Source organism: Callithrix jacchus, chromosome 1 (genome assembly GCF_049354715.1).
Source record: "Callithrix jacchus isolate 240 chromosome 1, calJac240_pri, whole genome shotgun sequence".
NCBI classification, from domain to species: Eukaryota; Metazoa; Chordata; class Mammalia; order Primates; family Cebidae; genus Callithrix; species Callithrix jacchus.
In genome coordinates, this window is record NC_133502.1 from 184,502,213 (window position 1) to 184,520,000 (window position 17,788).

The following is a 17,788-nucleotide window of genomic DNA, read 5'->3' on the forward strand; positions in this document are numbered from 1 at the left end:
GGACAGGGCCCCCCTCTAACAGGGGGCCCCCCCTCTAACACTAATACCCACAGGACACCCTGCCTACCTGCCTCCTTCCTCGTAAAACACTGGGGAGAACAAGAGATGGGTCAGGGGCCTTGAACCCCACAGCCAGATCCTTACCCTTTTGTGTGGACAGCTGGCCTGGGGATGCCACCATCAGGGGCGGGGGTCCTGAGGTTGTCCCCTAGGGAACTGCTGACCACCCTGCCTGCCTTCTGCAGCCCAACCTCGGCTTCTGCGTCTTCCCCCAAACCCCACTGGGCCATGCCAAGTCTAGGAAACGTAGGTTTGAACTGACTTTATTATTCTGTAAATGTGAATTTTACAAAGCGCTTTACAATTAATGATCGCGTCCTTTTGTTTGCCTGTCATGGACTTCCACTGTCTGAAACGGCTCTGAGCACACTTGAAGCCCTCGGTTTCGCTTTTGGATGTTTCTGTTTTAGTTATTGATACAATGTCAGCCATGGCTAAAAAGTAACAGTCTTGATTCTACCAAGTAACAGCACAAAAAAGAGTGAGGGCTCAGGAAAATGAAACACAGGCTTCCTCCTCAAAAAAAGACAAAAAAAAGCGAAGCATCTTCTGCGGCTGAAATCTAACTCAGTGGTACTGTGAAACCTTCCTTGACAGCACAGGAAAATTTATTTTTAACAGTCATGAGTTACAGTACTTTAACCCCTAAGCAGACTCTTTACAACAACCATCTCCTTTTTAAAAGTCTTTTCCCAAACATTCCGTCCGAAGGATGGATATTCTACTCGCACCCCATGCCATCCAAATGTTCAAGTCAAAAATATTTATACATTTTATACTTAGTTCTTTTTTTTTTTTTTTTTGTCTGCTAAAAATAGTATTGCGAGTTTTGGCTTCTTTTGACATAAAAATCACAATCATGTGCAAAACGCTAACAAGGGAAGCGACTGATCAGAACACAAGCAGGTCGTCCAATCTGAATGCTTTAGATTCTGCATAACTTTCCTTTCCTTTTCTTCTTCCAAAGAAACAAAACAAACAAACAAACAAAAAACCTTTGCCATTTTAGAAACATCTAGTACCAACCCCTAAGAGCTCCGGTGCAGTGACGCACGCACGCTCACACACGCGCACACACGCACTCACGCTCACACACGGAGCCGGCTGGCTGACATAATGACAAATGTATGCAGCAGCAACATTCTGAAACAGTAGTTACAGCTGAGGACAGCTATGCGCTCTCAGTTCTGAGTTTAGGACTGGCTGCTGGCAGAGGCAAACAGAGGTTTCTTGGAGTTTTCAGTTGGTTCAAGGGCCATAGACCTTTTTCCACTTGCAGCCAAGATGTTTCCATAAAAACCACCCTTCTGAGGGGAACCCAGGCAGTACACATGGCTGGGTGGGGCAGGGGATGGGCTTATAGCTCTGGCTGTCTAATGAGGACAGGTCAGCGTCAGGCACACTAGCGTCCTCCCCTCCGAGGAGCCAGCCCCGAGGGCCGACCAGCTCTCCATCCCTACCTTCCGCCTTCCTCCTGGCTCCAAACATGAATGCCACAGAGTGACTCTTCCTGGAGGAGACAGGAGGCCAGCCAGCTGGCTCCTCCCTGCTAGGAGCCCCGACCCACGAACACCAGGACACCCAAGCGGGTCCTGCCAGCCTCTCACCCACAGCTTCGTCCACATTCAGGGGCAAAGTACGACAACCAAATCTAATGCAAAGTTAAGTGACAACAGAGAACTCGGGTGGGCAGACACAGTGCTGAAAACGAGACAGAATTCAAGTACCGAGGCGCCCAGCCAGGCATGGCCTGCCAGGCTCACAGTATCTGTCACACCTCTGGTCCCTCCTGGACCTCTGCACGCGATCCAGCTGCCTCCTAGGCCTGTCCCCTTGGGGAGAGGAGGGGAGAGCCGGGCAGGGCGGAAGAGGCTCTGGATCCCAGGCCCACCACCTGCCACACGGCAGCCCCAACATGGTCCAGTCCCCTCTGTCCTCAGAAGGCGCAGGGATAACGTAGCTCTGTAATAGATTCTCTATAGGATATGCGTATTGCTAATAGTCAGGCTTGGGGATAAAGGTGAGGACATCTCATAAATACTGATGGCTCGTCTCTCTACAGGGTCTGGATGAGTCAGGGTTACACTCACAGGACGGGACAACCCCAGATTCTGGAATTAGTCATCTTGTAAACAAAGAAGGGAAGGGTCCGGCTTTCTTAATTGGTTTCCTTGGGAAAAATGATCAAAGGATGCTAAGGCACTCTGGAAGGCCCCTCCGAGCCCGGGCCGCCGCCCCCCGCCCCACGGTACATTCAGGACGAGGAGGGAGTGCACGGCAGGTCCGCTCAGCAGCCACACACGTCCGCAGACACTCCCGACTCATGTCCACCGTGGGACACATTAGTGCAAAATGCTCAGCCTGACCCGCCTGGGGCACAGGGAGAGCTCAGAACCCATTCACATTAAATCATTATTATTTACGTTTTACCTATAGCTCTTGCCTTCCTTACCCAGAAAACAAAGCAGACGGCGATTACAAAGGAGCGAGGCAGGGGCCACGGGCCTTGTGCAGGCCTGAGCTGAGGTCAGGCGTCCTCCGGCGGGGGCCAGCGGCTCCCTCCCTGTCCTGGCCAAGGGGGGCGGGGCACCCACTTTGGAGTGGAGGGCAGAGATAGCCCTTCTCTCAGCAGCGCCAGGCCCCCAAGATGGTCAAATTAAAGTGCAAATTTAGGTGTGGGGCAGATGAAACTCCAGAGGGAACTCAAGGCAGCTCACCCACACCTACCCGCCCCTGCACCATCCTGTGGCCTCCTCCCAGCGCTGAGGAAAGCCTGGCCCAGGTTCCCAGGGGGCCCCATGGGGGCTCCAACCCCACCTGGGCCCAAGACAGGGGAGGAAGAGGCAGAGAGAGGCTCCCTCCAGGCTGGGTGGTTCTGAGTTCAGCAGAAGGCCTGGGTGCTCTGCACTGCTGAGCCACCTCCAGTCCTAGGAACGCAGGCCATGGTGCCACTGGATGTGGGCCCTGAGGAACAGGTGTCAGGGCCGAGGTTGGCATCCACAGTGCCTGCCCATGGTCCCCTACCTCCTTCTGGAAAGCAACATATGTTTCTGGAGGGCAGGCATGTGCTGGGCCTGGCTGGAGAAAGCCTGGAGGCCAAGTGCAGTCTGTAGAGGCAGCCCCACCGAGGTCCCCCAGGGCAAGCCATAGGGGTGGGCTTCGTGGCAGAAAGGAGCCGCCAAGTGGGAATGCGCTTCACCATCATCCTGAGGGCTGAGGGTCCCCAGGCCAGGGCACAGCACATGTTCCTCCCCTGGGGGGCGGCCTCCACTTTACGGGTTGCAGCAGTGGGGAAGTGGGGTTCGCGGCTCAGCCGCCACTCACCAGCCTGTGTGGGGGGTGCTGCCAGGCACAGGGCTGCGCTGGTTTTGCATGAGCAGATGGGGAAGCTGAGTTCTGGAGGGACAGAGGTGAGTGACAGACCTTTCAAGTTTTGGGATAGGGGGGTTCCTCTGGTTGCACCTGGAAAGGAAGGCTGCCCCTGACAAGGGCAGGGCCCACAAAACAAAAGGGAGAGGCACCTGGCAGGTGGCCACATCAACACTTCACACAGGACTTCACACACGCTGTGACCTCCACCGCTTAAAAAACAATAATTAAATTTCAAAGGAAGCACTCCAGCCTCACACCAACCAGCCCCATCTTCTATGGGCCCTTCCTCCACTGTCCCTGGCCCCCCAGCATGCAGTCCCAACCCTCTGTCTCCTACCAGTGCCCACACCTGCAACTGCCCCAGCCCAGGCCTGTCCTGGTCACCCCCGCCTGCAGCCTCAGGCACCGTCCATTGGCAAACACCCCGAAAGGCAGATGGGGTGCCCAGCACCAGGAGGACCACTTGCACCCTGGCCTAACCCTGGCTGCCGCCTCTTGCCCGACTGGAACCCCCTCCCCAGGCCTGGCCCTGAACTCAGCTCCACACATACTAGTAGCCCATCCAGGACCCCCTTTTCCCCTCAGTGGGAGATAAGTGGTCCCAGGCCCCAGGCAGTGGGCAGGGAGATGAGCCCTGACTGCCACAGATGATCCGCCCCAAGCCATGGTGGCTGGGGACAGTGACACCCATCCCACCCAAAGTTTTTGCTCTACTGAGTCTGAAAGTTTCTAAACCATATGTGAAATAGATCTAGGTTACAACAAAACCTAAAAAAACAAGACAAGCATAATCCCAAAGTGGCTGAGGCGGCAGAGGGCAGCGTGGGCTACATCAGCTGTGTACGTCCCATGGGCGGGACTGTGGGAGGCCAGGCAGGGTCAGTGGTGCCCTGGGGGTCCGGGGACCGAGGGGCTGCAGAGCCAAGAGGGATTGGGCAGAACAAGGATGGGGTGTGGGGGCAGAATGAAGTACCCTTTTCTCCCCCTCTGAGGGGTGGCCACAGCCATCACCGCCGCCTCACCACGCCCCCTGCACTAACTTGTGCACATACCCAACACAGGTGGAGGGCCCCGTGGGCCTGGCCCCGAGTCTCAGAAGGAAAGAAAAATGAGGAGTTAGGGCCCTGGGGCCTGAGCCCTGCCCTGCTGCCCCAGAGGGGTTCCATGGGTCAGAAAGCAAGGGTCAGTGAGGCAGAGCCCAGACCCCACACCACAGGCCACCACCGGCCCCTGCTTCATCTTCCCGGCAGAAGGAGCAGGAAGGGCGGGGACAAGGGGCAGGGCTGGGCACTAGGGGCCTGGCGGCCTCTAGCCTTCCCCAAGAAGGGGGAGGGAAGCTACACTTGGAGACTGACCTTGTGAATATCAAAAGGAGCCCCGGCCCTTCCATGAAGGAGGCTGCCAGTGGCCTAATTGTTTACAGTATAATGAATGCATTTGTTTCCTTCATCAATTTTAAATACAAGCAGAATAAAAATCACATTTTTCTCAGGCAACAGTAGCAGTTCAGTAGGTAAGTGGCTTGATCACATTTGTTTGTATTAGTGTCGCATGCAAGCAGCTCTAGTACTCGGTCCCTTGCGCAGCCACCCAGCTCCGCTTACAGAGTCCCTGCATAGGTGCCCTCTGGCCTCCGGGCCACGGCCGCCGGCGTCTGGGGCCTGCTGGGGCTGCCCCCGCCCTGCTCGAAGGGCTGCGGGGGACTCTGGCCGCCAGTGGGCAGTGGCTCGGGGGCAGCCACCTCCTGAATGACCGAGCCGGCCCCGTCCACCTCCTCACTGGTGTCGAAGGCGGGGTTGGCCGCAGCGCTCAGGTCAACATTCACGGCGTCAGTTCTCAGAGCCACGATGGTGGCGGCGTCACTCCGCCGCTCGGCATAGATGCGCTGCTCGAACACCTGTGCCGCAGTGGCGGGCGGGAACTCAGGGTCAAGGGGCGCGCCGGCGGTCGAGGAGCCCATGACTGTGCGGTACATCTCCACGCCCTCTGGCAGCATGGACTTGATCTTGGGCAGCCAGCGCTTGCGAACGCGGCGGGCGTTGGTACACATGTCCGCGGCGATCACATTCATCTCGCTCTCCTTGAAGCTGGGGGCGAAGTTCTGACAGTACACTGTGAGGACAGGGTGGCATGAGCTCAGCCACCTGCCCACCGAGTGGCCCACCCCTCCCCAAGGCCACAGGACCATGGCACCCTGGATGAGCCTCCTCAGCCACTCCTGAGGCCCATGGGGACCATGTGACCACCTGGGGGCTCCCAGGCTCAGCCAGAAGACCCGAGGTCACCTTTCTCACTGCTCAGCCTGGGAGGCCTCCCCACCCCATTCTACTGGAATGGTCTCTGGCCTGGTCAGGCCCTGAAGCCTTGGCCGCCTGCCAGCTGTGAGGCTCAGGCCCGTTTTTAACCTCTCCGGGCTTCTCCAGCCCCACCTGCTAAATAGGAACTGGTCAGAGGATCTCCGTCTCCGGAGCAATGAGAAGTGACTAGGTGGCTTGTGGAGACCCCTCCCTGTCCCAGTCCCAGCCTGGAGGAGGGGAGCGACAGAAGGCGTCACCTTCACCACTTCAGGGACACTCGCCTCTTTCTCCATCTCCACCAGGAGCCCAGGCCAGTGTGGGCCATTCTCACAATGGCATCAAACCCAGAGGCAGGTCCCAGGGGCCATGTCCGCCTCGGTCCTTCCCAGAATCTTCCCAGAGCCCCGGCTGCCACCCCACGCTTTGGGACTGTAATTGCTGGCTGCAAAGGGCCCTTTTTGCTCTAAAACAGAATTTGCCTCACAAGGATTTTATTTTTTGGTTTTTTCTTTCTTTTTTTTAGGAAAAAAACAAGATAGTGCTTCTTGTGCTGAGGGCCTCGGGAGGCTGTGCTCCTGGCCACCTGGTGCGAGCCAGGCAGCAGGCAGCCTCTTCCACATCTGGGGTGTGGGCTGGGGGCGGCGGTCTGCCCCGGAGATGGACCGAGCTCCGCCCCCACACGCCCAGGAGCGGGAGGCAGAAGCCGGCCGAACAGATGGCAAAGGCTCAAAATAACCGCAAAATGTAAATAAGGGGTTTTGTTCAAAAAGGAAAATTAGATCTATTTCACATATTAAAATAGTTTCACAGCTGAATTCATCACGCTTGGAAACCTACCAAGAACGTTAACACCTCGAGACCTGGCTTCTGAGAGCTGCTCTTTTCTTGATCCTCAATCTTCCCCACAACCCTCTTTTTTGGGGGGTTGTGTCCATAAAACCCAGGCGGAAGCTGCAGGTGGCCAGGACCACCTCCCCTCAGGGCCCACCCTGTCTTCCTCCAGCTGGGATCCGAGCCCAGCCCCAGTCCCCACCCGGGAGACCCCAGGCTCTTACGTTTCACAGCGTTCAGGACCCGGCTGTCCAGTGGCTTCCGGCTGGGGTCACTGGTGGACGAGCGGATGCCCGTCCCGCAGCTGTTGGCCAGCGTGTTCCTGGTGGAGGGACGGGAAAGGCAGGCACAGTGAGGATGATAGGGAGGGAGCCTGGAGGTGACCGCCCGTGCAAATGCCCTGCTGGGAAGCCACCTGGCCTCACCCTTGGCTGGTTTCTGTGCCCCAGGTCAGGGTCCAGTGGCTGGAGCTGGCCCAACCACCCTCTAAGGGATGGACGGGACAAAGGAAAAGCATCAGGGCAGAGGAGGTGACCGGGTGGTGGAGCTGCAGGGTGACCGGGTGAGTCCCGAGCCTTGTCCGAAGGGACTTGGGGGCGTCTGAGGAAGCGGTTGTGTCCCGGAGAAGGGTTCTTGGCCCATCCACACAACAGAGTAAGGGCGGCTCCACCTCTTTACTCTTTTTTGGGGGGTTGTGTCCATAAAACCCTTTGAGAAAGGCCACTGGAGGGGGCTTTCAGTGCCCAAACCCTGGACGATCACACAGCTCACAGCTACAGGAGCCAGAACACTCTGCAGCCCCACCGTGCCCTCCAGCACCCCTGCCCCCACCTACCTGTCAAAGAATGTGGCCAGAAGTCTCCGCAGCAAGACCTTGTGCTTCACCCCCGCGCAGAGGTGGCAGTTCATCAGCTGGCCACGTGTGATGTAGACCCCAGAGCCTGCAGCCGCCACACAGAAAAGGGGCTTGTGGCCTTCCCGGGACACTAGGGCCCGAAGAGGCACAGAGAGGGGCAAGGGGGAGGGGGAGGAGAAGCTGGAGGCCTTTAGAACTTTTTCTTGGGCAGAAGCAATTTGAGGTCCCATCTGCTGGTCACCAGGGGAGGCCATGATCAAGGCCAGCTCCAGCAGGTCCCAAGTCACACATGGAATTAAGCGGGGGATGGGGAAAGCCACGGCGCCCACACTCCCCAACGAGCCCCAAACTCCAAGCTCTTCCTGCTACACGGAGGCCTCAGCCTCAGCCTCAGCCACCTCCCTGGGAACACACTTTGTTGTTGTCTAGAGATGGAGTCTCGCTCTGTTGCCCAGGCTGGAGAGCAGTGGTGCAGACATGGCTCACTGTAGCCTCCACCTCCTGGGCTCCAGTGATCCTCCACACTCAACCTCCTGAGTTGCTGGGACAACAGGTGCCACCACCGTGCCCAGCTTTTTTTTTTTAAGAGATGAAGTCTCCCTAACGTTGCCGAGGCTGGTCTTAAACTCCTGGCCTCAAGCAGCCTTCCCACTTCGGCCTCTCAAAGTGCTGGGATTCCAGGTGTAGGGCACAGCACCTGGCCGATGGGAACACTTTGAAGGGCTGACCCTGGCCCTGGGTCAGGGAAACACTCAGGTCTTGCCTTTCTGCTCCTTCCCAGATACCCAAGGGCCTCAGCAACCATGAGGGAGATGCAAATGCCTGGCCGGAGGGTGTGGCTGCAGCTTTCAGAGCCAGCACTAACCTCCTCTGGGTGCATGTGAAGGGGAAAACCAGCTGGGGCAGAGGTGTGGCCAGGGAGGTCCATGCTGTGCTATTTACCCTAGAAAACTTGGCCATACCCCAGTTGTCCCACCAGGATATGGGTGAGCGAGGGCTGGGACCAGCAGCAGGACTGACCCAACCAGGAACAATGGGAAGGGACTGCGTTCTGGGGACAGCCAGGCTCAATGACCACGGAGATGCCATGTCCTGAAAGACACTGATGTCTAGGTGTGCCCGTTTCCAGGAGCCCTGGGTGCCTGTGGCCTCTCCCTGCCACAGTCCCTGTCTCCTGCGCCGCCCCCCGCCCCCCGTCCCCACTACACGCCCTTCCTGCCAGGGTCCGGCTGGAAGAACTCTCCTGGGGAGCTCATAAATGTGAAGCACATCTCCAACTCCATCAGCCCCATACCCCAAACACAGGCTATGGCTGCTGGAGGCTGGGGTGGCTGAGAGCGTCTTCCCGGGACCACAGGACCATACCTATGTGGCAAGCACTGGGGTCAACATGGCACCTGCGCCCCAGAGCCAAACCCCAGAGCCCACCCAGCCCTGGCAGCCCAGCATTGCGCTCCCCATCCAGAAGCAGTGCTAGGGCAAGGTGGGGGCTCAGGGCACAGCCAGGTGGGCCCCTACCCACCCCTCCTTGCCAGGGCCAGGTATAGCCCACTAGGCCACTCTCCCATGAGGACTGAAGTCCCTGGCAGCTGGAAGGGGAGGGCAGCCCAGGCCACTGGCAACCCTCAGGCGATGGCTCACACATGGGGCACTCGTTCTGCTAGGAGGGAGGACCCCGAGACGCTGCCCAAGGTGTGGCCTTTGGGGGTGGACAGGGACTGGGCAGGACTGGGGCAGCACTGCTCAGTCTGTGGCCAAGAAAAGCGCCTGAGGGCCCAAGCCTGGGACTTCTTGGCAAACTGGGAAGAAATCACTGAAAAATGGCTCAACAGTCACTGGAGAGGATGCCCGTGGCACCACTGCCATCTTTTCCTTGAAGAGCCGTAAAAATCTACGAGGAGCTATGAGGCCAAAGGACTCCAACATGAGGGGCCAGGCACAGTGGCTCACTGTAACCCCATCACTTTGGGAGGCCGAGGTGGGCGGATCACTTGAGGTCAGGAGTTTGAGACCAGCCTGGCCAACAGGGTAAAACCCCATCTCTACTAAAAATATAAAAATTAGCTGGGCATGGTGGCAGGCACCCGTAATCCCAGCTACTCGGGAGGCTGAGGCAGGAGACTCACTTGAACCCAGGAGGCAGAGGCTGCAGTGAGCTGAGATTGTGCCATTGCACTCCAGCCTGGGTGACAAGAGTGAAACTCTGCCTCAAAAAAAAAACAAGAAGAATCCAACAGGAAAGGTAAATATTCCTGAGTGAGGCCCGGCCCCATGGGCTTCTGGACTCAGCCATGTTTATTCCACCAGAAGAACCTGCCTTGACCACAGCAACTACTCGGAACCTGGCTGTTACCCTCAAAGGCTGCATGCAAGTGGACACTCAGGGGCGGGGGCGCTGGCACCCACACCAAACACGGTTTTATCTGTGACCTACATTAAAACACATTGTGATTGCAGCCCCTGCCAGTCAGGAGCATGACCAGCCCAGGGGATTCAATTAAAATGCTAAATTAATTCAATTTAATAACTCCTCTTAATGACACATTCTTCTAAAGGGAAATTACAGGAAATTTAAGATTTTTTTTTTTGACTGATTGGTGATGAGTACATTGTTCAGAGCTCTGCAAAAAAAAAAAATAAATAAAAATAAAATAAATGAGTGAGGACATTTGCATACAATAGATGGGTGGGAGGCGGCCTCACCTGCCACCAGCTCCAGCTTCTCGCCGGGGTCCCCCTCCGAGTAGAGCTTGGGGTGGCAGCGGTATCCGATCTGGCTGATGAGGCTGGCAGGCAGGGCCACGAGGTCGCGGCGGATGAGGACACAGGAGCGGCTCTCCAGGGGTACTGGCTCAGGCTTCTCTTGCACTGTGGGCCCAGAACCAGCCTGGTCAGGTGGGCACCAGGGGCCAGACTGCTCTGTGCCTACCCACCTGCCCTCCATGCTCCCCAGGCCCTGGGTTAGACCCACTCTGCCCACCTGGACCCAGGTGAGGCCATACTGTGCTACTCTCCTACTGGCCCGGGTCAGACTGGCATCAGCCTGCCCCCTCCCAACTTGGTGCCCTCCTGCCCACTTGGTCCTGCCCTCACAGGGAAGCCCCTGTGAACGAGCAAGCAGAAGACGTGAGGGGAAGGTTGTCCGGCCAGGTCCAGGGAATGAGCTGCTGAGGGCTGGCTCCCGGGAGGTGTATGCAGAGATTGCCAGCTGTGCAGGAGTGACAGCTCAGCACTTGGGCCCCCAAAGGAGAGTACAGTGTGAGACAGGATGGAGGGCGGCCTGGGAGCCAGCAAGGCGGCCACCTGTGGGGCCACAAAAACCGCCTGGTGGAGGCGAGGCGGGAGCTGGACGGGCTTGGCAGGTACTGTGGCCCCCAACTCTTCTCCCAGCAGCTCCCAGCAACGGGCAGTGAGACACGGTTGCCCAACTCACAGGCAAGAACATGAGGACTCAATGTGTGCAAGAACTCAGCCCCGGGACAGTGCTGGCCTGAGGAGAAGCAGCTCCCTGAACACTCACCGAGAGCCAGGCCGTCAGCTGCACCACTGCCACCAGGGGCAGCCTCCCCGTACCCCGCCCCCAGGAATGTTCCTGACAAACCACAGCTGGGGGAGATAACTACCAGGGACCCTGTACCCACAAGACCTGCAGACTCACAGTGCGCCCCGATGGCGGACAGACAGCAGCCAGGAACCCTGCACCCGCAGGACCTGCAGCTGCGCAGCGCCACACCAATGGGATGGTGCATCAGAAATAGGCCCCTTGGAGGCTCCTGTGCCACACAGCCAGTGGTGCCACACAGGGTCCTCGGGCAGGACTCTGCTGTCAGGGTCAAGGAGCCCCCCCCAGAGTGTTCATGGAGGGCCAGGGCCCAGACCCCTCATCTGACGACCACCTGCTGGACACCCAGCACGCACCAGGTGCATGGAGCCAAGGAAACACAGCCCTGTCCCCAAATCCTGCCTGGCAATATCTGGTATCCCATACTCCCACAGTCCCCCCACTTCCCTGTTTCCCGCCATGACTTCGCTGCCCTGAATCCCAGGAAGCCTTGCAGACCCCACCCTCACACGGGGGTCCTCACAGCCTGGCAGGGCTCCAGGGTAAAGATCGCCTCCCGTGAGTGGGCCCCCAGCGCTCACATGCCACCATGGACACTAGTCCAGCGCGCCTCACACCCGAGCCTGACAGGCTGCCCGAACGGCCACGCTGCCCAGGTGAGGGCAGAGGGCTGCCTCCCTCATTCCCGTGTCCCAGCACAAAAGGCAAGGCCCCAAGAGGACCACCTGGTCTGCTGCCTTCACAAGGGAATCCCCCCTGCCCCGGGCCGGGCCCCTGCCCACCCTGCTGAGCCTCAAGGCCTGCAGGGAAGGCCCCACGGTCCAGCCTCTACCTGCCCAAACACACGAGGGCAGCCTGCTGGTGGGAAAGGCCCTTGGGCCACCCAGGGCTGGGCTTTGCTTGCCATGGGCAGGACAGTTCCCTCGGCAGGCCCAGTGTGATGGGAAGTCCTGGGGTGGGGGGCAGCTTGCAGGATCTGCTGGTCCTAGATGTGCAGAGGGAGGGGCGGGGTGGAACCGGTGCATCCAGCAGGCTCAGGGCAGGCAGCTCCATGCAGATCCTGCCCTCGGCCGTGCCAGAATGCTCAGAGGCAGGTGCTCCTGACCATGCTGTCCCTATTCCCCATCCCTCCAAACCATGACCCCCACCTTGGAGAGTCACAGAAAAACTCCAAAGGGGTAGCTGAGCCTTGGGGCATGGGGGCTGCCAAGGGGACTGCTGTGGAGCAGCCTCAGGAGGGCGGGAGGCAGGGAGGGTCCCAGAGTCACCAGAAGTCACCTTTGCACCAAGCCCCTGTCAGGGAGGGGCAGGGCCACCGGGCCCTGGGGGGCCAACATCTAGGTTACTGAGGACCCCACATCCTGAATCCACAGCAAGAGCGCCACTGAAGGCCGTGTGGATTCCACTCCTGAGAACCACGTGGGGTCTGAAATCACCTACCCTGGAGTCGCCCCGATACTCCCTCCCCAGGTACCCACTTGCCCAGGACGAGCGTGGTGCACGCTGCGCCTGTCAATCCCTCGAGGGAGGAGGGGGAGCTTCCCAAGGCCCACAGACACCCAAGCAGAGGCCAGAAAGGGGCCCTGGAAGCTGGGTGTATAGCCCCTGCCCAGCCGCACAGCCCCTGCCTGGCCACTACAGGGGTCGGGCAGCATTTCCTGGCGGGCAGAGCATGAAGAACAAGCCCAGAATTACCCGAGCACTCAGGGAACACAGCAAAACAATCTGGGTGATATTTTAAAACATAATTACGCACCCCCACCCCCGGCAGCCTGCTGTGATTACACACGCAGAGGAGCAGCGCAGTGCGCGGCATTTACATAAAGAGTTCACCAACAGAAATAATTCCCCATCCACAACCACCTCGTCTCGAGATGTTTTTCTAAACAGCAGAAGTTGTTTGCGCTTGGCATGCCCGCCCCCCCGCCCAGCCCCTGCCGAGCTCCCCAAGAGCCAGAGACTGTCAGCATCAGGACGGCCAAAAAACCCTTTCTATTTCTGCCTTGCCGTGCACTGGCTGTCGTGGGCTATACATACCCGTGCCCCATTAAGGCTCATCTGCGAAGGTGCCTCAGATGTCTCCCCACAGCCACCCCTCCCGGCCCCTACCTCGCCCTCCACAGGAACTGAGCTTCAAGGTCCAAGTTACAACTGGGTTTTGAAAGAAAACCCAGAGAGAGACTCATTCACACAGAGACAGGACGGCTCATCCCTGGTGGCCCCTGGATGGGCCATTCAGAGGCCCCATGAGTCAGGGCCAGTGCTGGGTTCCCAGAGTGGCAGGAGGCCCCTTGATGGGCATGTGAGCAGGGAAGAGGCCCCCGCTGGTCACATCAAGGTCCCTCCTGAGCCTGGGTCTCAGGTATTGGGGGAGCCCATGGCCTCCTGTCACCCCAGGATTGGCCACCATAGCAAAACTGCCGCCTTCACGCTCGAGAGCCCTGTGAAGAAACTCAGGTGCCAGGATGGTGCCTTCCAAACCTCTTGGTGCACTGACACCTGCGAACAGCTCATAAAGAGCAATGAGCCGACTGCATGGAGGTGAGCAGCCCCTCCCCAAGGGGAGGGTGCACCAGGCTCACAACGGAAGGCCCATAGCAGCAGCTGCCCGGGGAGCAGGGCCCAGCCACCGAGGGCGGGCGGGTGGGTGGGCAGCCTCCCTGAACCACACAGGGCAAAGCAAACACAAGGACAAATGTTGCCTGGGATGTGGGAGTGGGGCCTTCAGGGATCCAGGAGGAGCCCCCAGCGTGCCTTCCAGGCCCTGCTGCTCCCAGCCTGGAGACACTAGGAGGACCTGGCAGAGGGCGGCTGAGCCTGGAGGATGCCATGCTCGGGGAGCAGCCAGACACAAAGGGACACGTCCTGGGGCTCTACTTGCAGGCAGCCCCTGGAGTCGTCAGATCCACAGAGGTGGGAAACAGAGGGTGGGTGCTGGGGCCGTGTAGGAGAACAGGAGGGACCGTTTCATGGGGATGGGAGGTTCATCTGGGGAAGATGGGAAGTTCTGGACTGATGACAGTGATGCTCACACAACAGTGGGACATGCTCAGCACCTTGAAACTGTGCATGTAAAAGCCACTGCGATGGTCAAACTTCTGTGCACTTTACACAGTCACAATGCTCAGAAAGAACGCACGAACATCAGGAGGAGGGGTCATGCGGTCCGGAGGGAAACCAGGTCTCGCTGGCCTCGCCCTGACCCTTCTCAACTTCCCAGTCACTGAATGGGGTCTGAAGGTTCCACATCCTCCCCAGGCAGAACACGTGAGAACCCTGCCCATGGGACAGCACCACATCCTGGGTGGCGAGCCCCGTTCCCATCCCCAATTTGGAGTGTGTCATTGAGGACTCACCCAGGTGACACCCTCAGAGATCCCACCGGCAGCCCCACCAAGGGAGTTCCTGCAGACATGGGTGGCGGCCAGTGAGTGGCAGGGTCACCTGGTGGAGCCTCGGCGGGGGTGGGAGGAAGAGGGGAGGAAGAGGGGAGGCCCACTCCTAAAAGTATATGCCATTTGTTAAAATGCAGAACAAGAAAAGGAACCCCCAGTCCTTGACGATGTAGAAACGTACAACTTAAATCCAAACTGACAGAAAAAGTGCTGAATCACACTGATTTGAAGACCTCCTGTGACGCTCCAGTCATTAAGCTCGGTTCAGGGAAGTGGACAGACAGGTCAGTGGCACAGAACAGGAGGCCCACACACAGACACGCATGCCACAGACCCGCACACAGACCCACACGCCACAGACCCATACATAGACCCACACGCAGACCCACATGCCACAGACCCACACGCCGCAGACCCACATGCAGACCCACACGTAGACCCACATGCCACAGACCCACACGCAGACCCACAAGCCACAAACCCACATGCAGACCCACACGCCACAGACCCACACACAGACCCACATGCCACAGACCCACACGCAGACACACATGCCACAGACCCACACGCAGACGCACAAGCCACAGACCCACACACCAGACCCACAAGCAGACCCACATGCAGATGCACACACAAACCCACACGCCACAGACCCACACGCGAGACCCACATACAGACCCACATGCCACAGACCCACACACCACAGAGCCACACGCCACAGACCCACACACACACACACATGCCGCAGACCCACACGCAGATGCACACACCACAGAATCACACACAGACCCACACTCCACAGACCCACACGCAGACATACACGCCACAGAACCACATGCAGACGCACACACCGCAGATGCACATGCCAGACCCACACGCCACAGACCCACATGCCAGACCCACACACAGACCCACATGCCAAGACCCACACACATGCACACACCACAGACCCACACAGACCCACATGCACACATGCCACAGACCCACACACAGACCCATATTGCCACAGACCCACACACCCACCCACATGCCACAGACCCACACACCACAGACCCACATGCAGACCCACAGACATACATGCCACAGAACCACACACAGACCCACACGCCACAGACCCACACACATACGCACATGCCACAGACCCACAAAGACCCACACGCCACAGAACCACACACAGACCCACACGCCAGACCCACACACAGACCCACACGCAGAGGCACATGCCATAGACCCACACACAGACCCACACGGCCACACTCGGTTGGTTTTTGACAAAGGTGCACCAGCCATTCTGCGGGGGAGGTGGAGGCCTTCACAAATGGGGCCGAGCAACTGGCTGTCCACATGCATGGCACCAAAACACCCTCCGTCTCAGGTCCGCACCCCACGCAAAAACTGATCAGGGAGCTAAGTGGAAAACACAAATCTTTTAGAAGAAAACAGCAGGCAGAAGGTCTTTCTGATCTTAGGTTAAGCTGAAGCCTTAGACATGACCCCCAAAGTACAATCCACAACGGAAATGACCGATGAGTGGGAATTCATCAAAATGAAGAACTTATGATCTGGGAGTGACTATCTTCACTCACTATAGGACAAGTTTGCTACATTCTGGAGGGAAATACTTGCAAATCACATACCTGACAAAGGACTTGCATCGAAAAAATATAAAGAAATCTCAAAACTCAACAGTTAAAAACAAACAATCCAGTTTCAAGAATGGGCAAAAGATTTGCACAGACCCCCCCCCCCCCAGGGGATTCACAGGTGGAAATAAGCAGATGAAAAGGCACACGGTGTCCTCAGCCATCCGACAGAGGCAAATCAAGACATGACGTGGTCCTACCTCCCAGTGTGGCAAAACGTAAAAACGCTGACACCCCCGAGTGCCGGCAAGGACTAGGGGCAGCTGGGATGTCCTGGCGTCACCAGGGAGAGGGCAGAGTGGCATGGCCACCAGTCTGCAGAACTGCTTGGTGGTTTCTTATCAAGTTCAACATACACTTATGACTCAGCAATTATACTTCTAGGTATTTGCCCAAGATAGGTGGGAACTTAGCTACAAAGACAGTCTGCACAGGAACGCTCATCTCTGCTCTATTCACGAATGGCCCAGGCTAGACAAAGCCCGCAGGTCCTGCCATGGGCCTGTGGACAAAGGCACCGGAACCATCCACAGGACGCGCTGCTGGTTTTCCACTTATCTCCCTGATCAGATTTTGTGTAGGCTGCAGGGCTGAGGCAGAGGGAGTTTTGGTGCCGTGTGTGTAGACAGCCAGTTGCTCAGCCCATTTGTGAAGGCTGCCATCTCCTCCGTGGAACAGCTGGTGCACCTTTGTCAAAAATTGATCGAGCGAGGCCACATGGGTCCGTTTGTGGGCGGCCTCCTGTTCTGTGCCCTAACAGGGTCACTATTGGGCCCAGCGCTTCTGGCAGAGAGGGGGGCTCACCCTGCTGGTCAGTGTCCCCAGGGCCTGGCACCCAGCATGGCCTAACACACAGTACCCATCACTACCAGCGCTGGCTGGGGCAGTGCCTCTGCCACCCTCCAGAAAGACTGGAAATGACTTCAACGATGTACTTGCTGGAAGCACAGAGGCCACAATTGTAAGGCATGCCATTTTCTCATGTGCCACAGAGCAAAGGTGCCACCAATTTAACCACACCATGCCACAGCTGGGAAGGCAAAACCATCACAAATTCAACCATGACATGCCTGTAAGACACGGCCCATTTCATGGATGCTGAGACATGGGAAATGCACAAAAGCCCAACCGGGAATGCCAGGAAGAAGAAAAATGAAGGCAGAGAGGGGCATTCAAGTCAGGGAGGGAGGAGCCGCGCACACATCCTGGCCTCTCTGGTCTCCTGGGAACCTGGGGAGAAAGGTACTCACTGGTCTCTCGAGTCCCTGTGCCCACGCTCATGGGTACAGCTGCAGGGGAAGATGTGGGGGACAGTAAGAGATGAAATCCTCCCTGGCACCCCCAGGGGGCCAGCATAATCCTGCAGCCAGCCAGGGCGCCTGGGCCTGCTCAGCTGGCCCCACTGGGCAGCTCTCAGAGCACATGTGATCCCTGAGCGACTGGGACCATCTGGGCTTCTGCTCAACCAGCTCAACAGTCCCGTCAAACCTGGCTCCTACTCTGCTCCACCCACACACCTGGCCAGTGCCCTCCCTAGAGCTGAGGCTCCCTCCAGGCCTGGCAGGTACTGTTGTCTTATCTCCTACAAATCTCAGCACCTGTTCCTGCCAGCACCAAGCCTGGTCCTGGAGACTCGAGAAGTCCCCACGTCGTCCAAGCCTCCACAGGAGTCCCAGTGGTTATGTTTACTAAAGCTGATCTGACTGCATCACACTCCTGCTCCACATCCATCCACACATTGCTCAGACTCACCCAAGGGTGTCCTCAAGACA

General features: G+C 57.9%; 1 protein-coding gene across 5 annotated transcripts in view; it reads right to left on the reverse strand.

Annotated features, from left to right (window-relative positions):
* Nucleotides 1–307: 307 nt before the first annotated feature.
* The window catches only part of NACC2 (NACC family member 2), an 84,929-nt gene continuing 67,448 nt past the window's right edge, over nt 308–17,788 (reverse strand). For all 5 annotated transcript variants that reach the window (XM_054238000.2, XM_002743460.7, XM_035262722.3 and 2 more), the window contains exons 3-6: nt 10,120–10,284; nt 7,396–7,501; nt 6,785–6,882; nt 308–5,544 (exon numbers count right to left, since the gene is read on the reverse strand). In XM_054238000.2, coding sequence (XP_054093975.1) covers nt 5,033–5,544; nt 6,785–6,882; nt 7,396–7,501; nt 10,120–10,284 — 881 coding nt within the window. In that variant the 3' untranslated portion in view covers nt 308–5,032. The remainder of the gene's footprint in view (nt 5,545–6,784; nt 6,883–7,395; nt 7,502–10,119; nt 10,285–17,788) is intronic.